The 19,461-nt window shown below is 41.4% G+C and overlaps 2 protein-coding genes across 9 annotated transcripts in view; one reads left to right on the forward strand and one right to left on the reverse strand.

Moving 5' to 3' along the window:
• LOC133514969 (TANK-binding kinase 1-binding protein 1-like) overlaps positions 1 to 19,461 on the reverse strand; it is a 50,391-nt gene that overhangs the window by 26,033 nt on the left and 4,897 nt on the right. For 2 of the 8 annotated variants that reach the window (XM_061847130.1, XM_061847126.1), the window contains exons 1-3: positions 9,680 to 10,600; positions 5,393 to 5,632; positions 5,140 to 5,265 (exon numbers count right to left, since the gene is read on the reverse strand). In XM_061847130.1, coding sequence (XP_061703114.1) covers positions 5,140 to 5,265; positions 5,393 to 5,623 — 357 coding nt within the window. In that variant the 5' untranslated portion in view covers positions 5,624 to 5,632; positions 9,680 to 10,600. Of the gene's footprint in view, positions 1 to 5,139; positions 5,266 to 5,392; positions 5,633 to 9,679; positions 10,601 to 17,623; positions 17,790 to 19,461 lie in introns of those variants that run through there. The other 6 variants (XM_061847133.1, XM_061847132.1, XM_061847128.1 and 3 more) reach the window with 4 other exon arrangements.
• On the forward strand, positions 10,088 to 15,925 carry LOC133514589 (oxysterol-binding protein-related protein 6-like). Its single transcript, XM_061846406.1, has 7 exons — positions 10,088 to 10,091; positions 10,860 to 10,978; positions 11,172 to 11,261; positions 11,505 to 11,646; positions 13,573 to 13,706; positions 15,428 to 15,520; positions 15,746 to 15,925. Exons 1-7 carry the CDS (start codon positions 10,088 to 10,090, stop codon positions 15,785 to 15,787), a joined length of 624 nt encoding a protein of 207 aa, XP_061702390.1. The 3' UTR covers positions 15,788 to 15,925.

Consider the following 19,461-nt stretch of genomic DNA (forward strand, 5'->3'; position numbering starts at 1 on the left):
ATATCTAGAGAGAAGGCTTACATGTATCAAGCAGACCAAGAGAAGCTCATCCACACTTTTATCTCAAGTAGACTTGACTATAGTAATGGTCTTCTGACTGGGCTCCCAAAAAGAACATTAAAAAGCTGCAGCTCATTCAGAATGCTGCAACTTGGGTTTTGACCAGAACAAAGCGATCGGAGAGTATAACTCCAATTCTAAAGTGTTTACACTGGCTTCCAGTTGGTTTTAGAATAAATTTTAAAGTTCTGCTTCTGGTTTATAAATCACGAAATGGATGAGATGCTGAATACATGAAAGAAATGCCCATGGAACGCAAACCCAGTAGGGCTCTATGATTGACTGACTCAGGTCTTATAATGGAGTGGAGAGCCCAAAGGAAGCATGGTGAAGCAGCATTTAGCTATTATGCTGTAAAAAATTGAATAAATTGGCAACAGAGGTGATGTAAGCCCCAAGTGTGAGTGTTTTCAAATCCAACTCTTATTTTTTTTTTCTCATGTGTTTTAGAGTACTTCTATTTTTCTATCATATTTCTTGCACTAAAAGCTTTTTAATTGCACTTTTTTTCAAATGTTATTTATGTACTTGCATGCTTTTAATCATGTAAAGTGCATTGAGTTACCTTGTGGATGAAATGCACCATAGAAATAAATTTGCTTTGCTTTGCTTTGATTTGCTTTAAAAAGTGAGTTTACGGAATGAAATATGTGGATAGAATGGAAGCTGGACTACTTCAAGCGTCACATGACACACAAGTCATTTGAAAGCAATTAGAATTACATTCAGATATAAATTGGAAATTGAGATCGGAACTTCGTTGGGGGAGAGTGCCAAAGACAAAAAGGAATGACTTGACACTGGTAAACAAACCCAGAGCAAGTTAAAATCGTTAGCTGTGTAAAGACACCTGTCCACCCCATACAATCAGTAAAACTCAAACTTGTAACATGGCCAAGACCAAATAGCTGTCCAAAGACACCAGAGATGAAATTGTACAACTCCACATGGCTGGAAAGTGCTAGATATCATCTCGAGGGGTCTCAGTAATCCTTAGAAAGGTGAGGAATCAGCCCAGGATTACACAACAGGTCTTGGTCAATGACCTAAAAAGCGCTGGGACCAGCCAAGGTGACTGTTGGTAATACGCCAAGACGTCATGGTTTGAAATTATGCATGGCACGGAAGGTTCTCTTGCTTCAACCAGCACATGTCAAGGCCCATCTTAGGTTTGCCAATGACAATTTGGATGTTACAGACGAGTCTTGGGAGAAAGTTTTATGGTCAGATGAGACCAAAATCAAACTTTTCGTCATAATTCCACTAAACATGTTTGTAGGAAGACGAATGATTAGTTCCATCCAAAGAACACCATCCCTACTGTGAAGCATGGGGGTGGTAGCATCATGCTTTGGGGGTGTTTTTCTGCACATGTGACAGGACAACTGCACTGTATTAAGGAGAGGATGTCAGCGGCCATGCGTTGTGAGATTTTGGGGAACAACCTCTTTCCCTCAGTCAGAGAATCGAAGATGAGTCGTGGCTGGGACTTTCAACATGAAAATGACCTAAAGCACACAGCCAGGAAAACCAAGAAGTGGCTCTGTAAAAAGCATGTCAAGGTTCTGGTGTGGCCTACCCATTCTCCAGACCTAAACCCAATACAAAATCTTTGGAAGGAGCTGAAACTCTGTGTTTCTCACCGATGGCCCAGAAAACTGTCTGATCTAGGGAAGATCTGTGTGAAGGAGTGGGCCAAAATCCCTCCTGCAGTGCGTGCAAACCTGGTGAACAACTACAGGAAACGTTTGACCACTGTAATTGCAAACAAAGGCTATTGTATCAAATATTAAAATTGGTTTTCTCAGGTGTTAAAATACTTATTTGCAGCTGTATCACACAAATAAATCGTTAAAAAATCAAACATTGTGATTTCTGTATTTTTCTATTTAGATTATCGGTCTCACAGTGGACAATCACCGACAATGAAAATTTCAGACCCCTCCATGATTTCTAAGTGGGAGAACTTGCAATATAGCAGGGTGTTCAAACATTTTCTTCACTGTAGACTGGTTGAGCAAACTCCCATGCATCCTTGAGGACTCGCCGAGTGTGAAAAGCCGGTCAAATATTCCACAGCAAAGACGAAAACCACATTGCTCCTCCTGAATCCAAGATTCGACTTCCAGATCGACCCTCCTCTCCAGCACCCCTAAATAGACCTCACCAGGGAGGCTGAGGAGTGTGATCCTCCAGTAGTTGGAACATACCCTTTGGTCCCCCTTTTTAAAAAGGGGGACCACCACCCCAGTCTGCCCATCCTGAGGCACTGTGGCCGATGTCCATATGATGTTGCAGAGGCAAGTTAACCAGGAGTGCCCCTCAAAATCCAGAGTCTTTAGGAATTCCGGGTGAATCACATCCACCCCCAGGGCCTTGCCACTGAGGCACTTTTTAACCACCTTCGCTTTCCTATCTCTGGGGTTGAAGTCATATGACAATGAAGGAGCCTAGTAGAAGACATTTACAGCGTAGTTGATAATGAACATTGCCAAAGACAGGGTGAGCATTAAAAGATTGCAAAAGCTGTTTTTTTTTCCGAAGGTAGAAGCTTCCAAACTGAAAGTATTTAGCTTTGGATGCTTCCCTTACCTGTGCAACTTTACATGGGAAAGAAGCATGAGCCCTAGAAATGCTGCATACTTGCAGTAATCTGAGATACATGTATTAAGTCACAATCATATAAGAGCTTTTATTTAGCCCATAGCTAAGGTAGCGAGTTGTGATTGGTTGGGGTCAACATTTTGACTAGTCAATTTTTCAACTTAAGTAGTCTACAGTGATATTTAGAATGTGAGATCAGCTCGTCACTAGTCTGTTTTTGGCATTATTAACAGGGACCGCTTGCATCAACAGGCTATTTGATGTCGGGAAATTAGTCCATCCATCCATTCATCCATTTTCTGAGCCGGTTATCCTCACAAGGGTCACGGGAGTGCTGGAGCCTATCAAAGCTGTCATCAGGAACACCCTGAACTAGTTGCCAGCACATGAAGAAAGACAACAGTTGCACTCACAATCACACCTAGGGCCAATTAATGCATGTTTTTGGGATGTCGGAGGAAATTGGAATGCCTGAAGAAAACCACATGCAGGCATGGGGAGAACATGCAAACTCCAGAGAGTCGGGACCGGGATTTAAACCCCAGTCCTCAGAACTGTGAGCTCAATGCGCCACAGTTGTGCCACCGTGCTGCTGCTCCATTATTTCAATTGATTTAAATTGTCTTCTATATTTGAATGCATAGCTTTGGTGAGTGAGCGAGAACCAGGAATGCGAAAAGAGTCAGGCTTCAGCAAAATTTTGAACAACTTTATTAGTCAGTACTATCAAAGAGGAGTGGGACCAGGTAATGATAGTATTTCAAAGCACATGAAGATATCAGTAATTATTTCCAAACACTGCAAATTTCCACCATTTTTAACCCACTGCTGTAGTGTGCCCGGAACAAGGACAGGTTTTCCTATTTGACCAATTTGAGCAAACCTTTCCTGGGTATTGCAGCACCAAAAAAAAAAAAAAAACCACACAAAAAAAAAAAAATGAACAGAAAGGATTTTTTCTTGCGAATACCATAACACTATAGCAGTTCAGCTTTTTTTCTCTAATACACTGACTTTCAAACTCTTTAGAGCAAGTACAACCTCAAAAATACTTGGCTCCCTAAGATACTGAACAGTACGTATGATTGTGACATTTACACTATGCTTAGATATAAAACTGTACAGTAATTAATTCAATTAAAATCTATTGCACAGCTAGTCACTTATAGTGCACATATAGACAATCACTCATAGAGCACATAGAGACAACTATTAAATCATATACACACCTATTGAAAATTTATAGTCCAGTAAACCTATCACACATGATTTGCTATGTGGGTATGCCTACCTGGAGACAGCACACGCAAGCACCACTTGCCAAAATTATTTAAGTTCATTTTTTTCATTAATGTTAAGACAGCACCCATATTGATGGAAAAAATTGAATTTGACAATTTTACAGATTTATTAAATTAGAAAAACGGAAATGTCACAAAGCCATAAAGTATTCAGACCATTTGTTGTGACAGTGGGTGGTGTCCATTTCTTCTGATCATCCTTCAGATGGTACTTCATGTTCATTAGTATCAGGCTGTGTTTGATTATCCTGATTTGGACTTGATTAGGAAAGCCACACATCTGTCGACATAAGACCTTACAGGTCTCGGTGCATGTTGTGCCGAATAAGAATCATGAGGACAAAAGAACTACCTGAAGAGCTCAGAGACAGACTTGTGGCAAGGGCACAGATCTGGCTGGCTAAGGTTACAAATACATTTTTCTCTACTGAGATTCCAAAGAGCACAGTGGTCTGCCAAATTCTGAAATGGAATTTATTTGGGATGACCAAAACTCTTCCGAGATTTGGCGGCCCGGCCAAACTGACCAATCATAGTAGAAGAACCTTGGAGAGGGAGGTAAAGAAGAACCGAAAGATGACCGTGGCTGAGCTCCAAAGATTTCAGTTGGGAGATGGGAGAAAGTTCAACAAAGTCAACCATCACTGCAGCCCTCTACCAGTCCGGGCTTTACGGCAAAGTGTCTTGGCGCAAGGTTCTTCTCAGTGCAAAGCACATGAAAGCTCAAATGGAGTTTGTTAAAAAAAATAAATAAATAAATGATGGACTCCAAGATGGTGAGAAATAAATTTCACTGGTCTGATGCGACCTGGATTGAACTTTTTGGCCTTAATTCTTTGGAGTATGTATGGAGAAAAGCAGAGACGGCTCATCACCTGTCCAAAACACTCCCAACAGTGAAAAAAGGTTTGTGTCCCCCCCCCCCAACCCCATCAGTATAGAGGATGATTTTATGCAAACATTAACAATTTTACTTATACTTCACAAGTAAATACAGAAATTATCTTAAATTCCCTATTTACTTTTAATCTGTATCCAGAGCAACTAAAAGTACGTACATGCTGACGAAATGAAAGCAATGAGCAGAACAATACAATACGCCTCCTAGTAGAATGTTTTCAGTGTCATTCAAATGGTAGTAGTTGATAGTAATAACATTATGAGCCAACCTTACCTCTTGGGTGAGAGTGTTGATCCTGTGTTGCAGGTTGGATGTTTCTAATTGGATGTTGTTGTCTTTAATAATTGGCTGACAAGAAAAGTATACTCTCTCTTCTCCAAATGTATTGATCATTGGAAACTGTTTGCAATACGAGTATTTTAAAAGAGAGAAGATAAGATAAGATACATTGATTGAATTGGCATGAAGTTCATATATTCAATGTTTCAGTGTGTGTGTGTGTGTGTGTGTGTGTATTATTTTGCACCTTGACCTCATACTGTTGGAGTTTTCTCTTGATGCTGCTGTTCTCCTTCTCCAAATTGGCAAGACGGGTCTTAATGTTATGATAAGCTCCAGCTACAGCCAATCCTGATTCTGCGTATGTGTCATCTTGAAAATGATCAGCTGACCAGCTGATCGGTGTCATGTCCAAGTCATCCCGAAGCCTTTCGCCACCTCCCAATAGCTCAAGCTCTGCTGAGCCAAATACCTCCATCTACAGTAACTGTTAAAGAATAAAATAGTAGTTTTGGTCAAGAGAACACATTCAGGAGGAGGCTTTAACATAAAACACATGTACACAGGTACAATAAATAAACTGTCGTTCCTTTAATAAATCGTCATTCCTACACTGTTCACCTAACTTGGATGTAACTACCCTCCAATTAAAGCTGCACTTCTGGAGATAAAGCACATCTAATTTGTTTGATTAAATATTTATTTTGGTGGTTTTAAGAGACAAAAGATGAGAATTTCCATTGTCCCAATATTTATTGCCCTGATTATATTCACTGCCGGTATGTTGTTGAGCCACCTTTTGCTGCAATCACTCCTGCAAGTTCTTTTTTAACAAGTACCTGCGAGTTTCTATAACTTTCCACTGGTATTTTTTTTCAATCTCTCAAAGGAATACTACTCCAGCTCCTTCAAATTTCAGGTACATATTTTGCATCGATGGTGTGATTCTATGGCTGGAAACTCCAGCCTTTTTGTGGAACTCTGTAGTTCCTCCAGTGTTAACTTTGATGTCTGTTCTGCCATCCCAATTCATAGCCTCGTTACCTTGAATTTTAGTTTTGGGGGGGGCACTGCTATCTTGGGAGATATTTCGTGGTGTCATTTGTTCCATAGTTCCATTTGATTATGATGGATATGGGCAGCACAGTGCAACTGGTTAGAGCGTTGGCCTAACAGTTCTGAAGACCGAGGTTCCAATCACGGCCCTACCTCTGCGGAGTTTGCATGTTCTCTACATGCCTGTGTGGATTTTCTCCGGCCACTCCGGTTTCCTCCCTCATCCCAAAACATGTATTAATTTGAGACTCTAAATTGCCCCTAGGTGTGATGGTGAGTGTGACTGTTGTCTGTATGTATGTGCCTTGCAATTGGCTGGCAACCACGATAGATGGTACCCCGCCTCCTGCTCGATGATAGCTGGGATAGTTTCCAGAACTCCCGCAATCCTTGTGAGGATAAGCAGCACAAAAATGAATGGAGGAATATGATGGATATGATGCTGCTCTTGGATGGATGAAAGAAGTGGATGTTCAGAATTAGAATCAGCTTTAATGGCGACGTGTGTAGCAACAAGGAATTTGTCTCCGGCAGTCGATGCTGCCTTGGTACAACATTCAGAACAGACAAAGAACAATCTAACTAACGAACGAAAGAACAACAGACATTCAATTAATAGGAATTGTACCTTATAAGAGTCAGAGTTGTGCAAGATGCAGAATCGTCTTCATTTAGAGCAGGTAAGAGCGCGTCAACGCCCCACATTATGTCAAGTATATATACACAGTACTTACCTGTTTGCGGTTCACTGTTATAGACCAGTGCAATGACAATTGTGCAAAGGGTGCAGTTTAAAGTGACGAATCGTGTGATACTTTACAATAAATACGATAGTACTCAAACTAATACTGATTGGACAAGCAGGATGTGAAGGTGTGTCCCAACAAAGGCTCAAGGCGAAAAATTGTAGGTTCGCTGATCAAGAATTTAATGACTTAATTTCAAGAGGCTTTTGGAATGCCTGCTAGTTTTGATTTGTATTGATCGGTAGCACCTACCCAATGGAAGGAGCTGGAAGTGCTTGGTGCCAAGATGTGGATCTAGTTCGAGAAGCGTGCAAGGGTGGGTAGGGTGGTTCCAGCAATCTGGTCAGTGGTTTTGATTGTCCGTTGCAGTCGGAGTTTGTCCATTTTTGTAGTAACCCCAAACCAGTGTTGCCAGTACACAGTGCTGATTGGATGACCGTTGTGTAGAACTGTTTCAGCAGCTCTTGTGGCAGGCCATGATTCATCAAAAGCTACAACGAGTACATCCTTTCCTCTGCTTTTTTGAGGATGGAGTTGATGTTCGTCTCCCACTTCAATTCCTGTGAGACTGTAATTCCCAAGAACTTGAAGGTCTTGACGGTTGACACAAGACAGTTCGAGACTGTGAGGGGCAGCTTGTAGTGAAGGATGCCTCCTGAAGTCCACAATTATTTCTACAGTCATTAGAGTGTTCAACACTAGGTTGTGTTAACCACACCAAAGCTCCAGTCTCCTGTCGATATGCAGACTCTGTGCTGTTTTTGATAAAGCCGATGACTGTGGTGTCATCTGCAAACTTCAGGAGTTTGACAGTTGCTGATGGAGGGTGTTGATGAGGTATTGACACCCAGCCTCATCTGCTGTGTACTGCCCGTCAGGAAGTTGTAGATCCACTGGAAGATGGGAGGCGAGACAATGAGCTGAGGAAGCTTAGAGGAGCGGAGTTCAGGGATGATGGTGTTAAACACAGAGCTGAAGTCCATGAACAGGATCCTCACATAGTTTTCCCTCGCTGTTGAGATGTTCAAGGATGAAGTGCTGACCCATGTTGATGGGATCATCCAGAGATATGTTAGCTCAATAGGCATACTGGAGTGGATTCAGATGGGGACCTGTGATGCTCTTGCGGTGGTCCAGCACAAGGCGTTCAAAGGACTTCATGATCACATATGTCAAAGCAACAGCCCTGTAGTCATTAAGACCTGAGACTGCTGCTTTTTTTGGAGACCGATATGATGGTGACACATTTGAGACAGATTGGTACTTCACACAGTACTTGAGACTTATTGAAGATCTTTGTGAAGACAGGAGCAAGTTGGTCTGTGTAGACTTTGAGGCAGGATGGGGACAGACAATCAAAACTGCTGAATGGATTGTCGGCACCAAGCTACCCACTATTGAGGACTTGCATGCAACACAAACTAGGTCCAGAGCAGCCAGGATCCTTTTGGATCCTTCACATCCTGGCCACTAGCTCTTCCAGCTCCTTCCATAGGGAAAGCGCTAGAGATCAATGAAAGTCAAAACTAGCAGGCATTCGAACAGTTTTTTCCCTCTGCTAATTAAGTCAATAACCCATTCATGGGCAGGGTGGCAATTTTTTGCCTTATTGAGATAAACGTCTCCTAACAGGCCACAATCAAGGAAGTAACACTTCTTTTTAGTTTATGGTTAAGTTATATGATAACTTTACTAATTTATAATATTGTCCCAAAAATGGGATGCTGCCCGCGAGAGGGTACTTGGGTTTTCTTATTAGATTGTCCCAAAAACCAGAATCAGAATCAGATTAAAACTCTTAAATATTTTGATATACTGAAGGATATAATGTGTGAAAATCATGACGTCCCAAAAATGGGACGCTGCCCACAAATGGGTTAAATTCTTGATCAGCGAACCTAGTATTTCTCTGTCTTGTCATGTTAGGACACTCACTCACATCCTGCTGGTCCAGTCAGTATTAGATTTAATAATATATTTCGGAGACTACCGCATGATCCTTCACTTTAAACTTCTCCCTTTGCACAATTGACCCCTCCGTACAGGACACTTAACCACGCCTCCTGAAATGACGTCACGCCACGTGCGCTCACGTAAGACAAACAGTAAAAATGGCAAATACAATACAATACATTCTGAACTGAGACAGACTCTATGCTTCTGATTTCATTCAAATCAACGATATATTATAGATTCTAAATACAATACATTCTTAACTGAGAGAGACGCCATGCTTCTGATTTCATTCAATCATTCACACGTAGCAATGTTATGCTAGCGCAGAACGTCTCATTCATTTATACGAGACGTGGATTAAAAATCAAATTTAGGGCATATCTTCGTGCAAACAGTCTGGTTAAGCTTCGGCCGCGAGCCAGCAAGAAATCAATACGTTTGTGCAGTCCGATCATCGCTAAATATCGCTCAACAAAGAATAAGTGTGGCAATCGTTCGCACGTAGCAATGTTATGCCAGCGCAGAACGTCTCATTCATTTATACGAGACGTGTATTAAAAATCAAATTTAGGGCATATCTTCGTGCAAACACAGTCTGGTTAAGCTTCGGCCGCGAGCCAGCAGAAATCAATACGTTTGTGCAGTCTGATCATTGCTAAATATCACTCAACAAAGAATAAGTGTGGCAATCGTTCACACGCAGCAGTGTTATGCTAGCGAAGAACTTCGAATTCATTTATACGAGACATCTATTGAAAATCAAATATAGGGCATACCTTCGTGCAAACATATAACGAGCGTCAACTGTGACAGCCACATCTTTATCCTGTCAGGTTAACCCCACGGGAGGTTAAAGGAGAAATTTGGGTGTGTTTCTCGGTTTTGTTGCACAACACGTCAGCATCTTGGCTTAGCTGGAACGAATGGTCTGTAATGGTGAGCACCAGCAATGTCAGGGACGGGGTCAAGATTGTTTCTTCTATGTTTGGCTGTGAAAGCTGTCACATATTCAGATTTTCCTTGGATTTCAAAAATGTTCATTTTCTTTTTTTTTTTTTTTTTTCAATTAATGTCCAAAATATATAATAATATTTCACATTGGAGGGTTTATTGTACATATGAATTATCGAGAGAGTATTCCTTTAAGCATCGTTTAATATTTGTGGACTACACAATACTTAGGCATGGGTCAGTCCCAGGTGGGGAAAAAAAAATTACTTCACTAAATTATGGTAATAAATGCATATCAAGTGGCACGGTGAAGGATCTGGCTAGTGTTGGCCTCATAGTTTTAAAGACCGGGGTTCAAACCCCAGCCTCGCTTGTGGAGTTTGCATGTTCTCCCTGTGCCTGCGTGGGTTTTCTTCGTGCACTCTGGTTTCAACCCACATCCCAAAAACATGCATTTAATGTAGACTCTAAATTGCCTGTAGGTTTGATTGAGTGTGACTGTTGTCTGTCTCTATGAGCCCTGCCATTGGCTTGCTCCCAGTTTAGGGTGTACCCTGCTTCCTGCCTGATATGTGGGATAGGCTCCAATACTCCTATGACCCTTGTGAGGTTAAGTGGCTCAGAAAATGGATAGAGCGCATATCAACTTTGAATAGTGGCCAATGCTTGTTTGCTGTAAAAGTGTGGCTGATGTGAAAGGGACATTTAACTAAATAACAGTTCGATGGTATGTGCGAGACTATGTATAATTTTGACTGTGTAGATTACAAAAAATGTTTACAAATCAGTTTTAAATTAATTACACTATTTGGGAAAAAAAAAAATCCAAACGTCAATAGGCCTCATTCACTAAATGTGTATAAATCATGTGTATGCAGACCCTACGCACATTTGACGCGCAAATGTGATTAATAAAAATATTTTGCTAACATACATAAATGTATTCATACTCTGCAAACAAATTCACAACTTCCACAACTTTGAAAATTGATTCTTTGTCATCAGACTTGACTCGTTGTCAGATAGACCTGACAGAACTGGCCAGTCACATTCAACGACTCCATTGGCTGGAAGGAGGCTTCCCAATCAGTGACACTGACCTGGAGATGCGCATCAGCATGCAGGTAAGCCCTTTGTTTTGCTTTATTCATTTAAATACATGTACATTATGTACTTGTTAGGTCTCATTGTAAGGTTGTAGTGTATGGTGAGTGATTTATATAATTCTTTATAATGTACTTACTCTACCGGAACTTAGTGATAAATTTAAATTCTTATAATGACCAAAATTTGAACTGATTTCCTCTCCCCCCAAAGAATCTTTTCTTGGAGAAACCTAAGAAGAAGCCTGGAAAAATGTATGGTCACTCCAGGACCTTGTCCCGTGTGGAAGCTATGGGCGGAGTTGTAAGTTTTACGAAATGAAATGTATTTTTTATCTGCTTTATAGGTTGAACTTTGAGAGAGATTTTTAACCCCTAAAACTGGTGATCCTTCCCTTAGCATGGTAATGAGAAACAATCTATAATTCAGTGGAAGTAAATTGACAAAAAAATATCAAGAAAATGGCACGCAATTGGTCCCATTTAAAGAAAGTAACACAGTTGTAAGAAAGTACTGCTGTCTCGGACTGTTTATTTGTCTCCCCAGTTCACATCCAGCCACCTTAGTAACAATTTCAGGTCTGTTCAGTCTATCCCGGACTATGTATACTCGCAGCTGTCTAATCCTCAAGTCACCTCACCAGAGGCTAAGAAACTCCAACAGGACATCTGCTTACTTTCGCAGAAGGGTGTGTCTTTTCTTTTTGAATGTCTGTGACTGAATTTTTTTTTCCCAAGACAAGAATATTTAAAACTATGACCTTTATATTTTATAAACATACTTGCTAAATAATCAAATATTCATTATTTGAACCAAATATGGCTGATTATAGCCTGTCCAGTCTAACTCTACATTAAACTTGATGGGGTCCTTTCTAATTACTGGCGAAAACCAGCCAGTCGATGAGCAATCATCCATCCATCTATTCTCTTCTGATTATCTGAGATTGTCTCACAGAGGAAGTAGCTTTAGCAGGGGGAAACAGACTTTCCTCTCCCCAGCCACTCTATCCATCTCTTTGAAGGGGGATCCTGAGACTTTTTCAGCCAACCTGGAGACACTCTCTCCAACATGTCCTGGGTCATTCCCGGGGTCTCCTTCTGGAGGTATATGCCGAACACCTCACAACGGAAGTGTCCAGTGGTCAAACTAATCATTTGCCCTAGCCACTTCATCATTCTCCTCTCTGTGGAGGAGCAGCGTCTCTACTGTGAGCCCCTCCCAAATGACAGAGCTTCTCACCCTATCTGTAAGATCAATTTCAATATCCTGTCCAAGGAACTTGTTCTTTCAGTCATGGTCTACAGCTCATGACCATAGATGACGGTAGAAACATAGATCAACTGGTAAAGTGAGAGCTTCTCACCTTAAGCACCTTCTTCACCACAACTGACCGATACAAAGTCCGGATCACTTCAGATCCTGCACTCATCTGCCCGTTGATCTCCTGTCTTTCCTTACTTATGAACAAGACAGAAGATTCATCAGCACACCCATTTGTGTGGCTGGATCTCATCTTTTACACGGAGAGGGCACTCCACCCTTTTCCAACTGAGGACTATTGTCTCAGATTTGAGGGTGCTGATTTTCATACTAACCACTTCACACTCAGATGCAAACTCCTCCAGTGAGAGTTGGATGTCATGGTTTGATGAAGCCAAAAGCATAGATGCAATACTAATACCAAACAAGACCCTCTGTACACCTTGTCTGGAACTATAAATTGTACATAAAAGTTTTGAACATAATTGGTGGGGGGAAAAAAGCAGTCTTGACAGAGTCCAACCCTCACTGGAAAGGAATTGGACTTATTGGTGGAATGTGAACAGAACAGCCTGTATCAGTGGGTTTGGTACGCAATACTCCCAACGCACCCCCCCTTCCCTCCATCTACACATGACTCCAAGAGGGACACAAACGTGTTCCCAAAGTCCATAAAACACATAGACTGGTTGGGCGAACTGTCAACCTACCCTCAAGGACTCTGCCAAGGGCGAAGAGCTAGTCCACTGTTCCATGGCCAGGACAAAACCACATTGTTCCTGCCTGAATTCGGTATTCAAATTCCTGACGTACTGTCGACTCCAGCATCCTTGAATTGACCTTAACAAGCCGGCTAACGAGTGTGATCCCCCTGCAGTTGGAACACTCCCTCTGGTCCACCTTCTTAAAAGGTGGGACCACAACCCTAGTCTGCCAATCCAAAGGCCCTTCCAGGCATGGCTGTAGAGGGAGGGCCATGGTGACAAGTGTCCAGGCAAGGATTGAATAATTTTATTCATCATTGGGGGCAGTCCTTTGTCTGGACCCTTAAAGACAATGTAGCTTGGAGGACCACAGGGGGACATAAACTCCACCACCACGATAAGGTGAATGCTTGGGTGGTGTGGCAAAAATCCTGTTTCAAAATAATATATCGCCACCATCTCACAACGTAGCAGTGAAGGATAATTTGATTAATACCCCTTTTAGTGATCTTTAGTTGCATACAGCACATACAAATGTACACATTAAGTGTCTCTGATTCATTGAAATAAGCAGTTCAATATTTACTTTTTTGTCAGCATTTACTAATTCAACTCTTAAGCTCTTGCTCTTTTTATGATTGTTGCAGTTTTTACCACTCTCAAGTCTGTCCATGAAGTTTTGACCTTGGAGAAAGAACGACTTAGACAGACCTGGACTGGCCCTGATTTGAGTCATAACGCCTCAGAGCAACTAGCAACTCTATGCAGCACATTGTCAGAGGTAATGGTCACCCACACAAAGCTATACCCATCTTTGTGTGGACTCGCACACATTTCCTGTGGTGCAGAACCAAAATTTTAACATTTTTACACATTTAATATATAAAATATTTCACAAAAATGAGTACACCTCAAAAGTTTCTTTCGGCTTGTCCCTTTCAGGGTTGCCACAGTGTGTCATCTCAGATGAACAAACGCACACATGTTTGGCACAATTTTTACAGCGGATGCCCTTCCTGATGCAACCCTTCTCAGGGAGTGGAGGCCACAGTGGGATATGAACCCACAACCCCTGGTTTACCTAACCAGTGCTCTAACCACTGAGCTATGGGGCCTCAAAATGTGTGTTTCCTTCGGCTTGTCCCTTTCGGGGTCGCCACAGCGTGTCATCTCAAATGAACGCATATATATGTTTGGCACAATTTTTAAACCGGATGCCGTTCCTGACGCAATCCTGCTCAGGGAGTGGAGGCCCCAGTGGGATACGAACCCACACCCCCTGGTTTACCAAACCAGTCCTCTAACCACTGAGCTACGGGGCCTCTATAAAAATTGTTCATATACCTTTTCATGCACAGATACTATAGAAATAAATGGCCACAAATTTTTGAGATGAGTGAAATTTGGACCCCCCCCTCCAATTTAGACATTAGTGGCTGTAATTTTGAGAGGTCAGTACATTTACACTTTTATAAAAGGTGTACACTCACTGTCGTTTCTTCAGTATTGTCCCACGAAAAGATGCGTACATGTGCATGGCCCCAGAATGTTAAGGAAATGAAAGCTAATACCCTTCATCTACAGTGTCGTTTATACACATTACTATTGGCCTGCACAGTAAAAAAGGGCCCATCCCTTCCATTCGCTGGTCTGAGCCGTTGAGGTACATTGCGAAACTGTTCATCAGGTTTGGCCTGTTTTTTTATTTATTTTTTTTTTGACTCCTTTTTATGGATTGAGATTGAACACTCAAGTCATTAGTCATCACAAAGATGCACGCACACACGTGGGCTTTCTTAGTAGTTTGTTCTCCAACCTTCCTGTTAATTTCTTCTGGGTTTGCTCGTAGTCTATGCTAGAGTTTGTGTCGGTGTTTTTTTTGGACCAGCAACTGGCAATTGTTGAATGATTTGTAAATTTATTATTGCTTAGAGATTTGATGCTGCTTTGATGCAGCAAACAAATGTAGTGGCAGCCATGAAACTTGTCAGCCCAATCACCTGTCATGGGGGGAAACAAAAAGTCACGCATAACCTCTGGTTTGTGTTTTTTTTTTTTTTTTTTTAAACCTTCAATTTCTTAGTCATGGTATCCCCTTGCGATCTTTTTGAGCAACATGCTGCACAGTGATCAGCTTCTTTTGTGAACAAGGGCAAAAATCCACATTGTTTTTATGCATGATTTTACCCATGATCTTGGCAGCTGTGAAAGTGTGTTCCACTTAAAACTATTCTTAAATTCAGCTTGTTTGTAATAGCTAGTGAAAAATGATGGTTCCGATGGTACAATATGATTCAACGTTTTTAGTTCCTTGCGTGCTACATGGGTTTGGAATGCCTCATCAATTGAATAGGGAAAAAACATTGCACATGCACGATATACTTTACATACAATAGTGACAGTTGATGGGTGGCAAACAGCAAAATCTTTTTTCATCCATAGACTTTTTTTTCCCTTCTTATCCTCTCTATTTCTCATGTCGGGGCTGTTCTTGGGTGTTAGCTTGACATACAGTCTCATCTGAACAAAGTCCATTCACTTTCCCTGTCCTCGGAATCTACTGAGGAATCCTTCTGCACTGTCCAAACAGACCAGGTCTGTACTCTTCCAGGTCTGTTGTGAGTTACTTGAATATACTCATGTCAATTGATTTTATTCAATTCTTCACAGTAAAACATTTCGTTGACTTTCAAACTTTTATGTACGTTTATGTACAAACTTTCAACCATTTTTTCCACCATTTAATTGAATGTTAAATGCTTCTCTCTCTCTCTCTCCTCTCTCTCTCTCTCTCTCTACCAATTGCTTGCTTATCTACAGCAGCGGTCACCAACCTTTTTGAGGCTGAGGGCTACTATGTGAGCATCGATGATACGAAGGGCTACATGACCCATTTGTGGCAAACTTCCAAAATAAAAAAACTCCTAATACTTTACAAATATTGCATACTTCATATAGTACATTTTTAAAAATGGATAAGTAATGTAAAGCACTAATGATAATCTAACAATTTGTGACCTGCGCTTTTTTTACAAAATGCATCGTGGGTGCCTTAAACTGCAACTAACACCAAAATATACATTTTAAAATAGGTATTATCAAAACATATAATATTAACCACTTTAATAATACGAACTGATAAAGTGAGCATTTTATTAATGCACAAAGTACCCCAACTATGACTCGACGTTCCAGAGGCGGCCATATTGTCTGTGATGTCATTTGCAGATGTCACACTGGGGCAGTCGCCATAGAAAACATGCTGTGCCAAATTCTATGGCAGATGAACGAGCGATTTTCTGATTTTTCTGACGCCCTTCTGAGACTGAAGCTCTTTTCTTACGTCGTCGGATTTATAGAATGTTCCTATAAGGACATGGATGTCTGTCGACTGAGGTTTTCATGAATACTGCTGCTTTCATACAAGTACACGTACATGGACGCCACCTGCCTTTTTGACATTTCCGGAATATTCGCTGGAAATAACATTCGCCATTTGGAACATTGGATTCGACTATGGTGACTATACGTCGTTTGGCTAGTTTGCTTGTGTTACATACTTCTAAACTATCTTTGTATTTCTATTTTTTTTTTTGTTTTGTCGTATTATGTGTGATTAAATTGTCTTAAATGCAATACAAGGGTTTTGTTATATTTTGCTGATTTGACCAAGGGGATTTACAGTGAAGAAAATAAGTATTTGAACACTATTGAACACACTACAGTATTTGTCCACTGTGAGAGATAATCTAAAAAGAAAAATCCAGAATTCACAATGTGTGATATATATATTTTAACAATTTGTGATACAGCTGCAAATAAGTATTTGAACACCTGTCAGCTAGAATTCTGACCCTCAAAGACCGGTTAGTCCACCTCTACTCCATGTATTATCCAGAATTAAATGCACCTGTGTGAGGTCTTTAACTTTTAAAGACACCTGTCCACCCTATACAATCAGTAAGGCTCAAACTTGTAACATGGCCAAGACCAAAGAGCTGTCCAAAGACACCAGAGATGAAATTATACAACTCAACACGGCTAGAAAGGGCTACGGAGAAATTGACCCCTCCGTACAGGGCACTTAACCACGCCTCCTGAAGTGACGTCACGCCACGTGCACTGACGTAAGACAAACAGTAAAAATGGCAAATACAATACAATACATTCTGAACTGAGAGAGACGCCATGCTTCTGATTTCATTCAATCATTCACACGTAGCAATGTTATGCAAGCGGAGAACGTCTCATTCATTTATACGAGACGTGTATTAAAAATCAAATTTAGGGCATATCTTCGTGCAAACACAGTCTGGTTAAGCTTCGGTCGTGAGCCAGCAAGAAATCAATACATTTGTGCAGTCCGATCATCGCTAAATATCGCTCAACAAAGAATAAGTGTGTCAATCGTTCACACGTAGCGGTGTTATGCTAGCGGAGAACGTCTCATTCATTTATACGAGACATCTATTGAAAATCAAATTTAGGGCATATCTTCGTGCAAACACAGTCTGGTTAAGCTTCGGTCGCGAGCCAGCAAGAAATCAATACGTTTGTGCAATCCGATCATCGCTAAATATCGCTCAACAAAGACTAAAAAAAGTGTGTCAATCGTTCACACGCAGCAGTGTTATGCTAGCGAAGAACTTCGAATTCATTTATACGAGACATGTATTGAAAATCAAATATAGGGCTTACCTTCGTGCAAACATATGTGTTCCGGTTGATATTAGATGGATTTAGTTGATGATGCGGTCTTCCACAAAGTTTGATCCATCGAAGGCATTTTTCGTACTGGGTCTTCGGTTTTGGAAAGGGTACGAATCGAACTCCACCAACTAGCCTTTCAGGATACCTGTCGTCACTATTACAAAGTCAGTGACTACACCTCTTAACCATATTTTTTGTTAAATAACCCAAATACGCGATAAAACGCTAACTAAACCTATACTGGACCATTCAATGTTGTCAGAGAAAATGGCGGGAGCAAAAACGGGCTTTGGTCTATGCAGATCTCTGGCCTCTGATTGGTCAGTGACGCGGATTGCGCAATATCCACGGAGGGGTCAATTGTCATTGCACTGGTCTATAATAGGAACCGCGAACGAGTAAAGGCACTCTGTACAAGCTTAACACAATGTGGGACGTTGACACACTTATCTCTTACCTGTCAAGATGTTTTTCCAGTTTAGCTATATAATCCCTACTTGCAATGTTAATTTGTTTAGTCAGCTGTTTTCTTGTGCAATTCTATAGGGTCCTATCTTCACTACGATATGCAACCGCTTTAGCCTGGCGGAGTTGCCTTGGTCTTGTTGTAAACCACGGCTTGTTGTTATTGAACGTGTGAAATATTTTTGTTGGTACACACACCTCCTCACTGAAGCTAACATACGCAGTCACAATATCCGTGAATTCATCAAGGCTGCTCACTGAATTTTCAAACACACTCAGCTTTGAAGTTCTAATTTTGGCACGCTATTCCACTTTGTAAGTGATTTTACCAAAGGTGTCGCGAACATCAGTGCTTGCCTGTATGTAAGTATCAAGTAGAGTAAGCAATGATCAGAGGAACCTAGGGGAGCGAGGGGAATTGCGCGATATGCGTGTTTAATGGAAGTATAACAGTTGTCTAGAGTGTTATTTTCCCTTGTCTGACATTTTACGTGCTGGTTATATTTAGGGAGTTCATGCTTTATTTAGCTGTGTTAAATTCTCCTAGGATAATGAGGCGTGAATCAGGGTGTTTTTTTCTCAATGCCATTTACCTGATTTTACCCGAGAATTAGCAGTAATGTGTTTATGCTAGATTGGCTGGCAACCAGTTCAGGGTGTACCCCTCCTCCTGCCCGTTGACACCTGGGAGAGGCTCCAGCACTCCCCGCGACCCTTGTGAGGATAAGTGGCTAAGAAAATGGATGGATGGTGTTCATGCGAGCTTGCGGTGGAATGTAAACAACTACGAGAATGAAAGAGGTGAATCCACGTGGCGAGTAAAACGGCTTACAGTTCAAGAACAACAACTCCAAAGGTGAGTTGCAGTGTGCGCTTAACTGTGTAACGTCTGTGCATCATTTTTCATTTACTGTATATAGAAGCATATTCCGCCGCCTTTCAAATTCCGTGTTAGTTCTCCGATGCGGTCCGCTTGAGAACAATGAAAACCTGGTAGCGTAATGGCTTCATTGGGAACGTATCCACAAAGCCACATCTACGTGAAGCACAGGGGGGGAGAATGTCCACAGTCTTTGCAGGTCTTGATCAGAAGCTGATGTTCATCCATTTTGTTGGCTAGGGAGTGTAGATTCGTGGGATTAATCAACGATAGCGCCAGTCGGTGTGTCCTCCTGCGCAGTTCAACTTGTGTACTGGCTCGGAAGCCTCTGAACCATCTTCGACATGACGTTCCATGGAGAGGGCCAACGAGGAACTCCGGAAAAAGATTCAGGGAATTGGCGAGAGTTGTCGAAAAAAAAAAGACTCAAACATAAACAAGACAGGGAGCACGTACTGAAGGCAGCTACATTGGTAGAAGC

The sequence above is a fragment of the Syngnathoides biaculeatus genome, chromosome 16, assembly GCF_019802595.1.
Source record: "Syngnathoides biaculeatus isolate LvHL_M chromosome 16, ASM1980259v1, whole genome shotgun sequence".
In the NCBI taxonomy this organism is placed as follows: Eukaryota; Metazoa; Chordata; class Actinopteri; order Syngnathiformes; family Syngnathidae; genus Syngnathoides; species Syngnathoides biaculeatus.